This window comes from Crocuta crocuta, unplaced genomic scaffold (assembly GCF_008692635.1).
Source record: "Crocuta crocuta isolate KB4526 unplaced genomic scaffold, BGI_CrCroc_1.0 scaffold132, whole genome shotgun sequence".
Classification (NCBI taxonomy): domain Eukaryota; kingdom Metazoa; phylum Chordata; class Mammalia; order Carnivora; family Hyaenidae; genus Crocuta; species Crocuta crocuta.
Genome location: NW_027528611.1, coordinates 2,376,311 through 2,395,257, shown reverse-complemented (window position 1 = coordinate 2,395,257; position 18,947 = coordinate 2,376,311). Strand labels below are relative to the sequence as shown.

The following is an 18,947-nucleotide window of genomic DNA, read 5'->3' as shown; positions in this document are numbered from 1 at the left end:
TCTGGTCTTCCAAACAAGCACATCCAAATGACCCCTGTGCGTGGCTCAGCCCCCCCTGTAGCTCAGCTAACATCCCGAACTCAACCGAGTCTTGGCAGACCCCATTATCTCTGACTCACTGAGCCTCCTGATGTCTCAGGGTCAGAAATTAGGTTAATTAAGTCCTGATGTCACTTATCCAACTTTGGAAAGCGATTTGAAGCAATAGCGTGTCCCATGCGCCTCCATGCTCTTGACAGCCTCTGTGGTGTGAGTCGAGGGAGCCCCCACTCCCCCCCCACACACACAGTGGTGTCCCACCCTCCTACATCCCTATTGGCACAAGATTCCCATAGCTAGTGAGGTCTGTGAGCATCCCAAGGGGGACATTCGTGCCTTCTGCATTTGTGTATTCCATAGAGCTAGATCAGCCCTGGCACATAGTAAATGCTCAGTAAATATTGGTTGAGTAAAAGAATTGATGGCTTAGACAATAAGGGGAGGCTAAAACAAGGGTTCGGGGAGCTGGGTCTTGGCCTGGTTCTGTCTGTAAGTGGCCACGTGACCTTGAACGAGGCACCTGCCCCTTATGAGCCTCAGCTACCTTTTCTATGAAGTGAGACGCTGCCCTCTTCTGCCCTCCTCAGAGCATTACAGTGAGGCTTCAAGGGTGGGAAGTGGAAAAGCCGTTTGGCAAAGAAGACAAACTGTGCACACCAGAGGGTCGCCTTCCCCAGGGAGCCCCTGGAAGAACTCATGTGTCATCTGAGAGAGGAGAGAGGAGGCCTTCGACGCCTTCCAGTAGAGACCATATTCTCTGGACCAAAAGCCAGACACCGTATTCCGTCCATTTGTACCCTGGTCCTGAATGGCAGTTTGGGCACCAAAGTTAGGAACTTAGGGAAACAGATGATGTAGAATCAAGACTGGCCTAGATTTTCCTGGACATACAATTGACCGTCATCCTAAGAGTCATAGCGTTGTAGGATGTCAGGTCCAGAGGGTGAGTATCATGTTCCTGAGGTCCTCAGCCTGCGGTGAGCTGGACTAAAACCCAGGTCTCCTGATGCCCAGGGCTCTTCATTGATGTCTTAGCAGTTTGGTGCTCAAGGATGGGACATCTGGAGGGCAACCAGAGAGGGCCCCCAGGCGGGAACAAGGGGACTGATCCTCACAGCCTTGCGGGCACCCGATTGGCCTAGTTGTGGCAGGTGGGCCCCCATCTTCCCACCACTATGAGTGATCCAGGTCAGACCTTTGTCTGTCAATTTCTTTATTGGCTTAAATAACAACAGTACAAAAATGAGACTCAGATGCCAGCATCGGGACCTCATATCAAATAGTCATACAGCTTAAAGAATATTATTCTAAATAAGAAACTGTGTACAGAAGGTGCCTGACCCTCATTTCAAGTCTGATTCTGATCTTTCACATTTTGGGGCGGCGTTCCTGAACACCGTCTAAACTAAATCCATAAATAGCTCACCTCTCCCCCACTCCTTAGAAGCAGCAGTAAAATGAAATGACTTCCGGAATATGCTTTGTTGAACTTCCTGAAACTTTGCCTCAGGGTTGACACCAGTCCCATCTGAGTGCCCAAGGCCTCTCTGCCTTAGGTTTTACCCCCCTCCCCAGTCTTACCCGACAGTGATCACTGAACATTTAACATAGCAATAGAATGTCTGTCAAGGGTAATAAGAGTGAGTCTAGATGTTAACACCCTCTCCCCTTGACCATGTGTTTCAGGCAATGTCCAAGGGCTATGTTCATAGCCCTGTTGGGCATGCAAGTACATAATGGACATGTGGTAAATTTCCCATCTGAGCCAAGCTGTTCAAACTATTCAGCTTTGTACAAGGCAGAGCCTGTAACAGCCCACACTTCACCTTTATGCAAAAAGTATATTTCACAAGATACTTTATGGCCATCAGGTAGAAAATTATTATCATAAATCCACAAATCTACAATGTCTAGGAAGTGAATAGCACGACCTGGGGTATGGTGCTCTTGAGTAGCGCACACCTGTGCAACCATCCATGGCAATCCAGCTTAAAGCCCTCCCTCATTTCCTGAAAACTACCCAGATGGTAACTATAATAAGAATAACAACATACATGGACATGGCACTATGTAATTTTCAGAACTCTTCACATTCATTTTCTCACTGACTCTTGGCAAGGCATGAGATGGGAGACGTGCAAGGCATCAGTGTCACTCCTCTGAACATAGAATCCTAGGACACGGGGCTGGAAAGATTCTGAGAGCCCGGGGTTCCCCGATCCGTAGGTCTTCTCTATCTGAGGCCTGCAGCCTTCCTGAGAGGTGCCTACAAATCTATATGGGCATTAAGCACCGTTGTCAAAAAAATAAATTATTTGTTGCATATAAATGCACATCTGTTTAAATGCATGAATGTCTGCGTGTATTCTGGTGAGAGATTAAACAAAAATGTATTTTGAAAAACTAAGACGCATTTGAAATTAACATCTAGAAAATGCCAGCAGGACTTCTACGTGATAGTGCGGCATGGTCTGTGCCCTTATGGAGCAAGAAAATATGTGATGGTAAAAAAATAAGGCCACGTAAGTCGGTACTAGGATTAGCCCCAAAAGGTGAAGGCTTGACCCCTGGCCCAATGCTCAGGACCAATATCCAAGTAGCTCCCCATTTCCTCCCTAAACCCCAATTTAGAGGTAGAATGACTGGTTCCACAATTCCCATGGAGGACCAAGGCCTCCCAAGGACCAAGGACCAAGGCCTTGTAGAATTGCCTGGATCTCATGAGTGCTCCCCCTCATTCATCTGTTTGTGCATTCATCTGACAAGGACTTGAAGGCTGCCTTGGGCTCTGTGGGGTTGTATTTGGCCACATAATGAAAGTACCGACGGGCCCCCCTTTAAAGAGATTTCAGCATGATAGAGTCAGAAGGTGTCCAATAGGTCACATTGTCTTGCCCAGAGGAAGGCACGCAAGTACAGGGTCCCGCAGCAAGTTTGGGGCAGGTCAGCAGGCAGAGCTCTGGTCTCCCAGCTCCCCACTCCAGCTCTTCTTCCCCTTACGTGGACTCTGCCTCCAGTTAAGAGTCCTCAGTCTCAAGACTGAGTATCTCAGTCTCAAGAGCCCGCAAGGGCACAGGGGCGCCGGTAGCCATCCACTCTTGTCTTCATTCATGTCTGTGAAGCACTGGATGGGCTACTGTGAGGCATCTTCTGAGGCTCCTGGCTAAAGCTGCCATTGTTCGGACAGTTCAAGGGAACTTGAGTGCAAAGCACGGCTGTTAATCTGGACTCTGGCTGTCAGGATTTGTGATGTTCTGGGGGGAGAAAGAGAACGTAGGTTTTAGCCATAGCCCAGTTACCTGTGGGTCCTACCCTCGTAACAACAGACTCCTGATTAACGTATCAACACAGCACGCTAGCTGTCACCTCTGCATCTTCACTTGGTATCTCCTGCCTGCTGTGCTCTCCTGGTCCGTTCTCCCCTCCTTTCTCCTCGCCATCCTCAAAGAGCACAAAACTATGCCTTTTGACATAGATTTTGGAAGTCTTCCATGTCCAATGGCTTCATTGGCCTCAGTTAGCACTTATTTGGTATTTTCTGATACTTAATTTTGTCGTCAGTAAACATGCTGTCTTTTTCTACAGGAGAACCATCCACAGGTCCTCATAGCACCTTGCACAGCTAGGCCAATGGAGGCTCTCAATACCTATTGTTTGAATGAATGAATGGGTGAGTGACTGACTGACTGAATGAATGAATAAATGGTTAGTAAAGATGGATGTTAGGGCTACCGAGGATATCAGAACTGATGTTTCTATACTGTCTTTCACAAAGTGTTCCACAAGCTATTGCCTAACCCTTCCTTCCTAGATGGCAAATGATCCATAATACCCCCATATTTGGGCAAAGATAATGAGGCTGAGGAAAGAGAGGTTGAAGGTCATAAGGAGTTCCCATCAGGAAAACAAACCAACATAGAGCAAACTATTTGAATGACCAGCTATCTTGAGAGGGTTATTACATGGCTTCTAAAGGTAATTCCAGGAGAAGACAGAGTGTTTGCATAATGGTGATGTCACTGCAATAAAGGTCTGGTTGCCCAGGGGGCCAGATGGCTGTAGAAGTTCCGGTCCTGGTTGTCCAAAACCAACAAATGGAACATTTTATTCCTTTAATGTCATGCCTTCTTCATTCAAGAACTTCCACACTAAAGATCTGGATCGAAATGTCTGTAGGCAAAGTTATTCTAAGTGAATTTAAAAACGTAGGGGAACACTTTATCAAAGTCCACCAAAAAAACATGAAAACTCAGACTTTAAAAAAAATCAGTGATTGGGGCGCCTGGGTGGCTCAGTTGGCCAACTTTGGCTCAGGTCATGATCTCACGGTTCGTGAGTTCAAGCCCCACCTTGGGTTCTGTGCTGATAGCTCAGAGCCTGCTTCGGGTTCTGTTTCTTGCTCTTTTTCTCTACCCCTCCCCTGCTCCCACTCTGTCTCTCTATCTCTCTCAAAGATAAATATACATTTAAAAAAATTTTTTTGATCAGTGGTAAGTATTATTTCTAACAGGACCATCCCAGAGTCTTAGGGGATGAGGGATTATTAAGAAAACCATGAAACCAACCAGAAGAGAGATTGATGGCAGGGAGAAGCTACTCTTAATCAATTAACCAAGACAAGATCAGTGAAGGATCGCTCCCTTGAAGCCTTCCAGAAACAACAGCCCAAAGACCCCTCATCTACCTCAATCAGCCCTTATTTGATACGTAATCTTACTTTCCCTTGTTGTTTAAGTGTTATGACAGTCTTAAATTTGGGAAGCCAAACAGCACAACCCATGAAATAGTAAGAGGGCAAGCTAAGACAGCACCCGGTCCAGTATTCCATGCCGAAATCAAAAAGTACGAAAATGTACATACAATGATGGACCAGGGCCGAATAAAGAAGGTGCTGATTATCACGTAAAGCCAGTGAGGGTTTTGGAGAAGAAAAAGGTCACTGTGGGTGTATCATTGTCTCACCAGGCCTCAGCAAGGAGGTGGCATTGGAGCGGGACACCAAAAAGTCACGAACTCAGCAGGGGAGGGGAGAGGACAGTGAGTAGATCCTGTGGGGATCTTGAATTTGTCTTCACTTGTGCCTTCAGGCTCTTTCTCACCTGCTGTGCCTCCCTGTACTGGAAGTGGGTATAACTGTGTTCGCTGTAGTGCAGGCCCATGACCCTCAAGACCGCGTGGCTGTTGTTGCCGGGAAATTTGTTAGTCAAGCCAAAGGCAAACTGGTAGCGTCTCTTGCCCGGCTCGGCAGAGCGGGCTCTCTGGCTCTGTAGGGTGGCTACCAGCTTCCTGAGGGAGGAGTCCGAGAGCTTGTAGAAGAACCTCTTGAAGCTGGGGTGTCGCCTGATCTGGAAACAGAAATGAAGGCCGGCCGTCAGTGTTGCTGGCAGGTAGCCCCTCCCACTGGCTACCCGTCACCCCAACTTCATGCACCTGGACTGGGCGGGACACCTCCAGTGTCCTTGTTAAATGCCTCCACTACCTCCATCCTCTCGGAATCTGTTCTGCGAGGTTCAACTCCAAGCAGCAGAACAAAGTCGGGGGAAAAAAGTGCAGGGCTTTGTATAACGGATGCTTAAATAGCATTTACTATCGGTGTGACTTCTCTGAGCCTCTGTGGAGTCATGTGGGAAACGGCAGGAGCGATACCCCAACCCGCACGCCATGTTGTTGGGGGAAGGGGATGAAGTGAGCTAGTTGATGTAAAGTGTCTCATGCAGAGTGGATAGTGGATGAATTTTAGTTCTCGTTCTATGACTAAGTCTCCTCTTAATACCTAAGAGTCCTAGGTTGGGCCCCCCCCAAAGACAAGGGCCCGGGTGCTGGTAGTGACGCTGGGAAACAGTGACGGGGGAACGTGGATCTGGGGCAGGACAGGAAGGCAGTCCTCGCAGACTGTTCCTCCCAGGACACTCCAGGAGCCTGCGCAGAGCACTCTCCTCAGAGTTATCCCCACGAGGGGCAAGGGACCTGACGTATGTATACACCAGTTTCCACGAGCCATGGGTGGATGGTTGCGTCTCAGGAGGTGGGAGCGATTATTCTGGCCTCCCACAGGGGTGGTAAAATGGTGCGAGGGGCGGGTCCTCAGGCAAAAAGATGCAGGTGGGTATTTATCAAAAGGTATTTGCAAAGAGGTAGGTATTTGCAAAAGAGAAAACCGAGGCTCAGAGAGGTTGAGGGAGACGCCCAAGGTCCCCTGGATGTAGGGCTAGGGACTGAACACGGGCCTCAGCCTCGGGGGTACCCAGCAGCCCTCACCTGCTCCCCCAGCTGGCCATCCACTTCCTGGAGAAGGGCCACCAGATTCTGGATGATCAGCTCCTCTAAGGAAAAGAAAAGAAGGATTCAGGGGCTGTTGACAAGTTCTGGAACCACACATCCATCCATTACAGACAGACTGTCTCTAAAACACAGCACACAGATTAGTTTCGAAGGGCAAAGAAAAATCTTCCCCAAAACTAGGGCTGGAGCACGAAAGCTTTCTCTGAGTTTGCTTTACAGAAATGGAAAGGCCTTTGGCCAGTCAAGCGTCATGTCAGCTCCATTTGACGGGCGGGGAACCCGAGACCTCCCAATGTCCCCGATCCAGGCTACAGAGTAGCGCGGTCAGGAATGCGAGCTGGGGCCCGGAGCAGCTCATCAGAAAGCAGGGAGGGGGAGATGCCACAGCCACAGATGCAACAGGAATGCACCCGCCAGCCTGGGCACGGGTGGCTGCTCACACCACGACCTAATTAATTGCAAACATTCAGGACATTTGTGGACCTTTTGTAATCAACTGTTGGCCACGTGAAATCAGCCGCAGCGGGAATATTTACACCATAGAGGTCTACAAATGCTGCAAATCAGGGCTCCCTTCGTGCCCCCCGCCCCCCTCGCTGCCCAACAACCACCCTCAGCCTATTTGCCAGTCCACAGGTTATGAGACCCAGAGCAAGCCGGGAATTGTATAGGAAACATTCAAATAAACCCACCAAACTTACATCCACCGACCCAACAGGGGCTCTCTGCGAGAAGGGGACGCTCCGCCTGCACCTCTGCCCCAAGAGCACCCGTCCACCCGCCGGAAGGCCAACCCTGCCTCCTCCCTGCCCTGCTAGTGTCTCCCGGGGTGTTTGCCAGCAGCCTTCCCAGTCTCCACTGGAATTCAGCCTGTGAGAGCCATGCAAAAAGAAGCCCCCGGGGCATCCCTCCCAGGAGAGGGCGGGGTGGTACTAACTAGATTCGAACACTTCATCTGGCTGAGGTCCCCTCTCTGGCTGGTGGCTTCTGGTCTGGGAGGGTGCGTCTGAGGAGCCCACAGGCGTCCCCTCTGCAGGCGAGGGCTCCTGGAACTCCACATCTTCCAGGTCTGCGGGCAGAAAGGAGACGGTGTGAGTGTGTTTGGCGCCTGTTTCAAATCCACAAGTACATTACGGGGCCCGGGTTCTGACGACAAACTGTCCAAAGACACAGGCACCAGCCGGGGTCCTGGTTTCCCAGGCTCCTCAGTGAGCCCCCAGCACCCTGGGCCCGCTTCAGAGGCATTCACGGGGCCTTCTTTACCCCCTCTGGAAACCTCGTTCTTCTTTCCTAACGCCCTCTGCCTCCTCACAGCCTGGGAGGAAACACGAAGCAGGCCTGTCAAGATCCCACCAAAGGAGCCCACTTCCCTGTCACTCTGGGAGGCTTTGCCGAATCACTGAACCTGTCTGAACCTCACTTTCTCCATCTGTCCAATGGGCATAACAAGACTGACTTCACCAGGCTGTAAGTGGGTTGAACGAGGTAACATGTGTGAGAGGGGCATGCAGTAGGCACTCCATAAAGGCCAAGGGAATCACTGTATACCTCACACTTGGCTGGTGTGAAAAAGCAGAGGCCCAGGCCATATCCTCCTTCGTTAGACCGGGGTCTGTGTTTCTGTATTCACTTTCAGGTGAGTCTGGTGCACTTAAGCCCCTAAACCAATGCACTGCTCTCAAACTGCATTTGTTGTTGTTGTTTTAATGTTTATTTTGACAGAGGGAGTGTGTGTGTGCGTGCGTGCGTGCGTGTGTGTGTGTGTGTGTGTGCAAGCACATGAGCAGGGGAGGGGCAGAGAGAGAGGGAGAGAGAGAGAATCCCAAGCAGGCTCCATGCTCTCAGCACGAAGCCCTATGCGGCGCTCGAGCTCAAGACTGTGAGATCATGACCCGAGCTGAAATCAAGAGTCAGAGGCTTAACGGACAGAGCCACCCAGGCGCCCCAAACTGCATTTGTTTTCAGGCGTTGGTGTGTTTTTGTCTGGGGGGAGGGAGGGCGTGTGCTGCGGGTGGTGAGTCCAGCCAGCACCCAGTGGGCCCCTCCTCCCCGCAACCCTCCTACACCTCCCGGCCCCCCAAGAGAGTTGAGCCTGAAGCAGAGGCCACACAGCCAGCCAAGCCCGCCCTGGAGGGAGCCTGGCGCTGGAGGCAGCCTCTGTTACCATGGCAACGCTGGGCCTGCTCACCAGGGCTGCTGGAGGTGGAGGGTTGATGGCCCCCCACACACAGGGGCAGAAAGCTGGGCCTCTTGGGCGGCCGGGACTCGGGGCTGACAGCACCTGCTGGCCCCGCTCTCCTGGGCTCCTTGGGGCCATGTCTCTTATGAGAAAAGGCTTTTCTGATGCTAGACTTCTTCTCTTGGGGTCTCCTTCGGGAGGGCGGGGACAGGTTTTCTACAGCCACCTCTGGTTCCTGGACGTGAAGCTGCTGCAGGGGAGATGAGAGAGACTGAGTCAGAGCCCCTGACCGTGAGGAGATTACAAGTGAGCTGGGGAAGGAGAGCAGCCGCCCCTGAGATAGACTGAGGCCCCCTGCAGACCAGAGGGTNGGCTCTGGAAAGATGTAGGACAGGGAAGTTATTATCCCAGGTGGGGGCAGGGGTGTCCATAGTGAGGGTCAGGATCTATGTGGGGAACGGCTTCCTCACCTCTCCCCCTGGCTCCTCGGCATCCTGGAGTAGGGCAATGATCTTCTGGATGAATTCTCCTAAAAAGAATAAAACGTTTGCTTGTACTTTAGTGTGGAGCAAAGCATTTCTATGGTCAGTCCTCATTCCCTAAGGCCCCGTGGCTCCCTGGGTGATTGTCACAGGTCTCCAGGGCGCTAATGAGCTNGACCTCAGGTCCCTCAGAAGTGGCCTGAGGGCAGGGCTGGTTGAGAGGGAAAATATTCATTTCTCCATTCATTGAGAGCACCTAGATGTGCCACTTTAAGTGTAAGAAAAATAACAGAGGTCCCCTGCTTCCAGGAGAAGGTGCCTCAAGGCCGTCTGGAAAGGCCTGGTCCCCAAAAGTCCCTTCACCCAGCACCTTCCTCTCTTCTACTTAGAACAGGGGCCCTTCTCAAATCCCCTTCAAGGCACATTTTCTGTGAAAAGCAAACAAGGCAGGATGGGGGATATGGGGGAAGGTAGATCTTTAAAAGTATCTTCCCGGCGCGCCTGGGAAGCTCCGTCAGTTAAGCGTCTGACTTTGGCTCAGGTCATGATCTCACAGTTTATGAGTTCAAGCCCCATGCCGGGCTTTGTGCTGACAGCACAGAGCTTGGAGCCTGCTCTGGATTCTGTGTCTCCTCTCTCCGCCCCTCCCCTGCTTGTGCTTGATCTCTCTCTCTCTCTCTCAAAAATAAATAAAATTTTAAAAAAATTTTTTAAGGAAAATTTAAAAAATCATGGGATCGAGCCTTGCATCAGATTCTCTCTTGGAAATTTGCTTGGAATTCTCTCTCTCCCTCTCTCTGCCCCTTCCCTAGTCATGCTTCCCCCCGACCACCAAAAAAATAAATAAATAAACCTAAAAAAAGAGAAGTATCTTCAAACACACAGAACTGACAATGATTCCATGATTCTAGTCATGGCTTTGCCACTGGTAAGGGATTAATAATAGNCTATCCCCTCCATTTCTCCCGAGGCTACAGGGCTGCATAACCACAACAACAATAACAATAAATGGCAGCTAACATTTATTAGCTCTAAGTAGCTTGTTAACTGCTCTGCCTGCTTTATCAGCATTCATCGTCCAACGACTAGGATCTAGGAACTAGGATCTAGGAACTCCTCGTCTTGCAGTTGGGGACACTGAAACCAGAGATTAAGTAACTCATCCAAGTTCACACAGATGGAAGAGGTCAGAGTCCAAATGCAAACCCACGCCCGAAAGATCACATTGTCTTTGGAGCCCGTGCCGTGGGCCAAGGCTTTTCCGGGCACGGCCGGGGCCGGCCTCACCGAGGAGGTTGTCCTCGCTGCTGTGATTCTGCTGCTGAGGCTCACTCAGGGTAGGACAGGGGTCTGTGCTCTGGACCCCCCACTGCCCCTTCCCAGGCCTGCTGCACCCAGGGGAAGTCAAGGCCAGGTTACTGCCTCTCTCTGGATCAGGATGGAGTCAGACCAGATGATTTCCAAGGTGGGGGGGGAGGGGGCTCTGAGAAAAAGAGGGAGTACTAACTGAATTCCAAGGCTCTGTTCGTCCGCAAGTCCTCTTCGGGTCCCTGGCTTCCGGCTGGGGTGGAAAGCTCGAAGGAACTCGGACCCCCGCTGTCTGTAGGCAGGACCTCTTGCACGTTGGGCTCCTCCGAGTCTGCGAAGCAAGACGAAATGGCAGGCATGTTTCATCAGGGTGTTAACGAACACACAAATGTTAGAAGAGGTACCAAAGTTCACCCCCGGGTTAGATCATGCGAAGGCCTTGCTGGGACAGAGGGGAGCTGTGGGTCAGGGTCAGAGCCCTGATGTACTGGCCCAGACCTAGCTCCCTTATCCCTTTGCACCTCCTTACAACCGGCTTCCCTGGGCTTGGCCCTCCTCTCCCCGCTTCCCTGGCAAGCTCATCCCTCTGGCGTCTTGGCTTAGAAAATAAATGCCTGATTTCATGGCACAGATGAGTGCAGCAGGGCCAGGTCCCCTGCATGAAGATGTCTCCCCTTGTGGGGCCTGATATTCTACCGCGGGGGCTCCATATTTGGTGTTAAGCACGGCCCCTCCTTTTAAAATGTGAATTCTGCTGGCCAGGCTAGGTGGCTAGGCTGTTCCTCCCTGCCACCCAGGAAGATCCTTTCCCTCTTGCAGCTCAGGTTCCATCATTGGTGGGCCACGTGACCTTGAACACATTGTTTGACCTCCCCCAACCCTCAGTGTTCTCATCTGTAAAATGGGGATAATCATATGGCTATGAAAACTGATCGAGTACAGACACACAGTAGGGAAGTGTCTCACTTTACAGGTGAGGAGACTGAGTCAGGCACAGAGACGGGGAATGACATAGAAAGCACAGGTCAGAACCCAGGTCTCCTGCCTCCCGGGCTGTGGTTCCTTCCTCCCGTGCTACTCTCTGCCAGGGTATAGCAGCTGAGGCTGTGGAGAGATGCGGAGGCTAGGGGATTCCTCAGCACGATTTCCACCAGGGGTTTAGCTGGATTGCCTAGACAGAGAAGGTGACCTGCTGGCAGCCCCTTCTCCTCCCTACTGCTCCCCTGCCTCTGTGCCCCTCCCTCTCCCCTCCCCCCCACTGCTCAGAGCAGAGCAGAACCCAGAACAAGGATGGCAGCCCCTTCAAATGGCCCATTCCAGCCCTGGAGAAAGGTCCAGAGCTGGAGGCAGCTGCAGTGTTGCTATGGTAACCCTGAGCCTGCTCACCAGGGCTGCTGGAGGTGGAGGGCTGATGGCCCCCCACACACAGGGGAAGAAAGCTGGGCCTCTTGGGGGCCCGGGACTCCGGGCTGGAAACGTCTGCAGGCCCTGCTCTCTTAGGCTCCTCGGGGCCATATTTCCTATAAGAAAAGGCTCTCTTGAGGCTCGACTTTTTCTCTTGGGATTTCTTCCTGTCAGCCGGCACTGCAATGTGTGGGACCACCTCTGGCTGAGGCGCTTGAAGCTGCTGCAGGAGAAATGAGAGAAACCGAGTTAGGCCCTTGACCTTGAGGAGAGGGAAAGCTCCCTGGGAAACAGCTAACAAGCAGCTAGGCGCTTCGAGGTGGCCCCAGGCGAGGGAGGCGACAAAGCCCAGAGCTGAGGAGCCCTGTGACCCAGAAGGGCAAGTGGGCCTGGAGCAGGGGGAGGAGGAGGAAGCAGCGAGCCCGTGGGGGTCTCCACAGACCGTTCCCTCCTTACCTCTTGCTCCCACTGGTCTCCCACTTTTTGGAGGAATTCCACTATCCTCTTGATGACACTATCCTCTGGAAAAAAGTAAATGCGTCTGGTTAATCTTTCTAGATGCACCGAGAACTCTCTCTAATGACTGTCTTGGCCTTCTGAGATCAGCCGAGTCCTGTGTTAAGTGAGGATGCTGTTGGGCCACGGAAGTGCTGAAAAGCACCATGTCCCAGGAGCTAGTCCTTCTGAGAGACGCTTGGGAGGTCCTCAGGGAAAGGGCAGGAGGCCAAAGCACATTTTATGCAGGCAATTTCAGGTCAGCCCTTTAAGCATTCACCCTGTGCCCCCATTATTGCTCTTGACCTTTACGGATTTGTACATCTCTGCTTTGGGCTCGGCAAGCCGTGTGACCTGGAGTAAATCTCTTAACCTCTCTGGGCCTTCCTCTCTTCCCCTGTGACGTGAGAATCATCATTCCTGTCCCAGTGAGAATCATCATTCCTGTCCCACTTCGCTCAACAGGCTCTCCGGCCATCAGGGGACTCTGCTTGGAAATACTTTATACGGGCAATACTGCAAAATCCCAGGAGGGGAAATGGTAGAGACCCAGTGTCACTGAGGCACCGGACAGAGGGACCCCAGCAGGCCTGACACAGACAGCCGGCTGCATCGGTGCCTCAAGCACACCACCACATCTTTACAGAGAAACCACAGGCCACATAAACGGTCTTCTTCTCTATTCCGGTCCACTGATCCAAAGACAAGCCCAGAGTTACCTCTGCTACCCGTCAGCCGATCCGTTCACAGAAAAGAGGTGCGAACAAGCCTCTCTGGTCCTGGGACTGCAGATTTTTTCACCCTCTATTCCCCTCCCTCACCTCCCTCTCATTTATAAATCCTGTCTGGCTTTTGTTCTTTGACTCAGTCTACCGGCTGACGTCCTCTCGTCTGAAAAACCAGCATGCAAAATAAATAGCCTGCAAAATAGCCAACTAGATGCCTTTTAGTTTATTCTCTGGAAGATACATAGATGTTTGACATCTCTTAAAATATGCCCATTCCTTATAGGGAATTAGATTAATAGAGCATTCATTACCGATTTTGTTAGGGGCAATAACAGCATTGTGGCTGTGCATGACACTGTACTCATTTCTTGGAGATGTGGGCTTCCATATTTAAGGATGAGGGATCATTTTACTTAAAATGGTTCAGCCACAAAATGATACACACGCACAATTATGAAGCAAATATTGGCCTACGGTCGACAATTGTGAGTCGAGCTATTCCACACTGGCATATATTTAAAAATATATGTAAGTTCTATGTTCCTCCATTCCACATTCCTTCCATAAATCTCAAAAGACTAAAAAAGTCCCGTGCTCATTAACACATAAGGCAGGAACATTTGCCAGTGGCCGTTCTAATTCCTGAGCCTCCCTTCTGTGAAACTCTAAAATAAGTAAATGTGACCAGAAGCGCCAGAAGGAGCAAGAGCAGTACATTCATTTGGAGAGGAACCATCCAAGGTGTAAGCAGTCATTTGGAACAATCCATCTCATTTGGCAGCGGCCACCCCTCCACCCCCTCGGCTGCAGGGCAAGAGAACACTTAGAAGATTCTGACTTACGGTCAAGCTTTTTGAGGTCCTCTTCCCGCCGATGACCTGTGGCTTGAGAAGCAACCTCTGACACTCCAGGACCCCCATCTTCAATGATCAAGGACGGGTGGAGATCAGAACCTTCCCCACCTGGAAGGAAGATGAGAACAAGCGTATGGGGGGGTGAGGGGGGTTAGTGGCATCAGTGACATTTTTCTGGCTTTGTTCATGAGCACAATAAAATGACAGAAATTCACAGGAGGATAGGCACAGATACAGCCAGCAATAGGCTTAATCAAAAATAAAATAAAATAAAATAAAATAAAATAAAAAATTTAGAAACCTAAGGTTTCCAGCTGAAAAGAGGGGCATCAACCCAGATATCCTTCTCCCCATTAAAATCGTGGTGCGTTTTGAGCTACAAGGCTCTGTCTCCCTCCAGGCACCTACGGGGGATTCACCTCCAGGACCTGAGAGTCAGAGAGGCACCTTGCGGGGACTGGCTTCCTTACTTTACAAATGAAGAACCAAAGGTCTCAGAGACAGGCAGCAATTTGTTCAAGGTCACAGAGCAGGTTTATTCCAGAAATAGTGAAATATAGACCCCGCTCCAGGGTGGCCCACTATTACTTCTCTGGCCACAACCTCAGTCCTTGCATTATCCCCAGATAATGCTGGGGGCAGGGCTTCCCTCCTCGCCTCCCTCCCTGCCTTCCCTTTCTCCTTAGTCTGTGCTCCTTCCACTAGAGTCCTTAACAACAACAGCTGCCACTTAACGGAGCACTTTCTGCGTGACAGCCCCGGGCCACCGCTATCCCTTGAGATAGCAACTGTTATCATCTCCATGTCATGGATGAAGAAATATTGAGGCTCAGAGAGGAAAGTCGCCAGCCCCAGGTCACACAGCTAATGAGTGGTGGAACTGGGGTCTGACCTCAGGCTCTCAGCCAGCGTGCTGTTCTACCTCAAAGAAATTTCACGGTGGAGCTGTCCCTGATGGTTGTCCCAACTTCCATGTCCCCTCTGTTGAGAGGTTTGAGGAGTCGGCCTAGAGTACCCTGGGGGTGGGGCAGTGGGGTTACCAGGCGTGGTCTGCTCACCGTTGGGTGCTGGGCCCCCCAGGTCAGCTTCCTCAGAGCGTGGGGTGGCAGCCATCTTGGGCAGTCCTGTCTCTTGGCCTTCGGCTTCCTGATCTTGGGCCCCCTTGGTTTCCTCAGCAACGCGTTTCTTGTGACCGTGTTTCTTGCGGCTGGCCTTCCTGTCGTGGGCTTTCTTCCTCGGAGCTGTGTCTCCCGGTGCCTCCGGGGTTTCTGCGGGCTTGGGGAGGCCCTCCTTCCCCTTTGCCTTCCGGCCGGCCTTTTCCTTGGGCTCTTCAGGGCCTGTCCTCAGGAAGAGGTTCATCAAGGTCTTCAGCCAGCCCTGCTGGCCCCGTCTCTGGGCCTTGTCCTTCTTGGTGTCCTGTGGAAGCCTCTGGTCACCGGGGAGAAACTCCCTGGTCTCCTCCAGGCTGAGGGCTATGGCCGTGGCATCCTGGGCCTCCACAGACTGAGCTGGGCTCTGGGGACATCTGGTCCCATCGCTGGCTGTCCGGTGAAGCATCCTCCTGGAGGGTGTGGTGGGCAGGGAGAAGCACCTGCGGTACTTCTTGGGGCTCTGTGACCTCTCCAGAGACCTGGCTCTCCTCCCTGACAGAGGCTTCCCGGGTCCCCGTGGATGCTCCATTGCACTGTGAACAAAGCAAAGAGCTCCCTTACAGGAGTCCTGCCAGAGATGCGGCGGGTGCTGACCCGTGCGCAGATCCACCCTGCCCATAATGTGAGTGATATCAGCCCTCAGAGCTGCCGTCTCTGCTAAATTCCTCAAAAGCCCTGGGAGGGGGGGCTATCCTTGTCCGCCTTTCCCAGAGGTGGAAACCAAACTACGGGAGGTCAGCCCCGGCACCGCTGGTCTGTAACTCCCCCGTGGCCTCCGGAAGGAGCACGACCCTGCCAACACCTTGGTTTTCATCCGTGGAGACCGACTGTGGGCCTCTGACCTCCAGAACTGAAAGATAAGGAATCCGTGTTGCTCCAAAGCCTCTGAGTTTCTGGCGTTTTGTTGTAGCAGCAACAGGAAACTAATACAGTTGTCCTAGTTTAGGATTAAACACGTCCTGCCCCTCGGGACTCTGGGCAGCTCAAGCGCCACCGTCCCCATCTGTAATGTGCCTGAGACCTGCCTGTCTGTCTCACAGGCCGTTAAGAATATTTCACAAGACAGGGGTGCCTGGGTGGCTTAGTCGGTTAAGCGTCCGACTTTCGCTTAGGTCATGATCTCGCGGTTCGTGGGTTCGAGCCCCGCGTCAGGCTCTGTGCTGACTGCCAGCTCAGAGCCTGGAGCCTGTTTCAGTCTGTGACTCCCTCTCTCTCTGACCCTCCCCTGCTCACGCTGTCTCTCTCTCTCTCCTAGAAATAAAAAAAAAAAAAAAAAAAAAGAATATTTCACAAGACAGTTCAGTATCTGGCAACTCTACTCCTCCAATCGCTCGGGCCAGACATTTGAAGTCATCCCTGACTGCTTGCTTTCTCTCACTCCCCACATCTCATCCATCAGCAAAGACTGTCGGGTCCATAAAGCAGGTCCAGACCCCGGCCTGTCTCCCCACTTCCTCCAACACCGCCTGAGTCGAGGCCCCAGCTCTGCTGGCCTGGGCTTCCGTCGTCACCTCCCAACTAGTTCCTCTGCTCTCCTCTTCTCCTTCCAGATTCTCCCCTCAGCAGCCACGGGGGATTTTCCAACCTAAGTTAGAGCATGTCACTCTTCTGCCTCCAGCAGCCCCCCTTTCAGTCAGAGTCAAAGTCAAAGTCCTTATGGTGGCCAGCAAGGCCCTGTACAACCTGGTCCCATTACCCCCTCCTGCCACCTCTTGTCACTCACTCTACTTATCACACAGCGCTGCTCACTGCCTCAGGGCCTTCACACTGACGGCTCCGTCTTCTAGAACATTCTAATGGTTTGTTCACTCGCTTTCCTTCAGGGCTTTACTGAAATGTCACCTTCCCAGAGAAGCCCTCTCTGTGCATTCCTCATGAGCACATAGTCCCCACCTTTACTGCGTGATGTTACGCAATATCACACCTTCGTGTGTGTCATTGCTTATTGTCTGAGTCTCTCCCCCTTCCCTTTGCCTGTTTTGTGAGGTTTTGTGTCCCAGGTGCCTAGAACAGCACCCGGCACATCACTAGCACTCAATAAGTACTCATTCAACAGGTGAGTAAATGTACTACACAAACTTTTAGTAAACCACGCAATGTATATAAGGTACCTTCAGGTGTGTAGTTAACATACAGCAAACGTACATGAGAACAGCCGGGGCCTTTTGTTCTCCATCTAGAAGGAGGCAGCTGCCCGTGTGAAAGACAAAAAGAATCATCTCCTCCTGGGCAGCATTTTAAGCAGGCCAGGATGTGAGCAGCGCACTTAATTTGTGGGTCTTTAATCCAAAACTCCTGTGGCCTCCCAATTTTCCCCAAGTTGTTCAGACACCCTTTGCCCTTTGGTGGAAGTTAAAAGAAAAATTTTTAAAAATGGTCTTGAATCCCAAATCTGAGCCCCCCAGAGTTTCCCGTGGAGTTCAGATACATGGATTGCCTCTTCTAATCTGTAATCATCACCCCATCACGCATTTACTGAGTATTATTTAGCATAGTACATATTCATGTATTATGTACTTACGTCATATCTCCTGCATTTACTGACTAATTCATTGTTCTAAAATGTGCTCTATTACATGCCCAGCTTACAGGCAAACATAACAATCTATGATTTGCAATTTTGGATGTGCAGGGATCCGTGTGTATATGAGGAAAATGCATAAAGAGAGAGAGGAAAAGCATGGGGAAATACAGAGAGATTTGAAGGTGACTGCACCATTCAGGGTGTCTTCCCTCCTTCAAGCACGGATCTGGGGGAGGAGGGGCTGTGAAGGGCGGCCAGAGGCCAGCGGGCACCAGCAGTTGCTGGGTGTCTACACATGGACAGTCTTGGAGGAAATGAGAAAATGGGCTGGGGAGGAAGCAGGCAATTCGGAAAGCTTTATTTGTTGTTTAATGTTCCTTAAAAGGAACCGTTGAGTTACACAAAAACTTGTAGCGCTACATGTCCGTACCTTATATGGAGATTGACAAATGCTCCTGAAAGCCTCGGGGGCTGTTTTACGGTTGTCCTTTTGAAATATGGTGTGGGGCGGGGCAAGCAGAAGAAATCATAGAAGAAAATGTTCTCTTTCTTCTTGTTTGTGTCTTTCAACAAACGTTTGATAAGCACCCACTAAGCACCGGGAATTATGGCTGATGCTAGGGATAGCGAACTACAGGTTGGGCCCTCGGAGAGAAGGCTCTGGTCTTCTTCAAATGGGCACCCCAGTAAGTGGTGGTGACGGGAAAGCTCTATTCCCCTGAGAGCTGCTCTCTCTTTAGTAGCATGTGGTCTTAAGAGAAGATACATTTAGGTTGAAGCTCTGTTTGATTTCAGATCCAAGTCAACGGAGCCAGGGATATTTACTGAATGGTGTCGGGGTCTCTCTCTTTTTTCCATACGTTCCTGTGGTCAGGGCACAGTGGATGGGGTTGGCTGAGAAGTTGTTCGATCACAAAACCACCGAGCCAGCAGACCACACAGAACACCCCTGTCCCTCTCAGTCCCCCTGTGCAAACTTGGCTCCAGCGGTGGGGGTGGGGGGGACATGGCACAGAGGGTCAAAGCATCCTCCCCAGCTACTGGGAAAGAGGCGCAGTAATCTGTTTAAAAGCTGTCATTGCTATGGAAACGGTTTCTGCCATTGCTGACGGCCGCAGTGTCCTCCTACTGCATTTAAAAGACACGCTGCTACTTGGAATCAGAGCATCAGTACAATTCCACCAAGCGGTGGCTTCCTTCTTAATGTTTTCTCCGGAAAACCACCTTGATTTGGCCACCCCATTCCCTGGAGCCACCGTGCCCTTGAGGTGGTGAGGGAGAGCAGTAGCTGTGGCAGCCCCAAGGGCTGGGAGAGGCTGTAGCCATGGGAGCAGTTCCCCAGAGAGACTCCAGGATTGCAGCCTTGGGTACCACGTTCACATGCCCCCTCCATGCTTCCCACAACTCTTCCTCCTCCCGGCGGCCGTGACCCAGCCCAGCCTGCTCTCCCCCTGCCCCTGCTCTTCCTCTGTCTGCCAACACTAGCCCCAGGAGGTGAGAG

The 18,947-nt window shown here is 51.5% G+C and overlaps 1 protein-coding gene across 1 annotated transcript; it reads right to left on the bottom strand.

Moving 5' to 3' along the window:
• Nucleotides 1-3,257: 3,257 nt before the first annotated feature.
• On the bottom strand, nt 3,258-15,451 carry BNIP5 (BCL2 interacting protein 5). Its single transcript, XM_077754818.1, has 11 exons — nt 14,830-15,451; nt 13,760-13,879; nt 12,151-12,215; nt 11,677-11,917; nt 10,490-10,621; nt 8,971-9,029; nt 8,510-8,750; nt 7,259-7,390; nt 6,298-6,362; nt 5,139-5,384; nt 3,258-3,293 (listed from the first exon to the last, which is right to left on the bottom strand). The coding sequence occupies exons 1-11, from the start codon at nt 15,449-15,451 to the stop codon at nt 3,258-3,260; spliced, it is 1,959 nt and encodes a 652-aa protein (XP_077610944.1).
• Between the last annotated feature and the right edge of the window lie 3,496 nt (nt 15,452-18,947).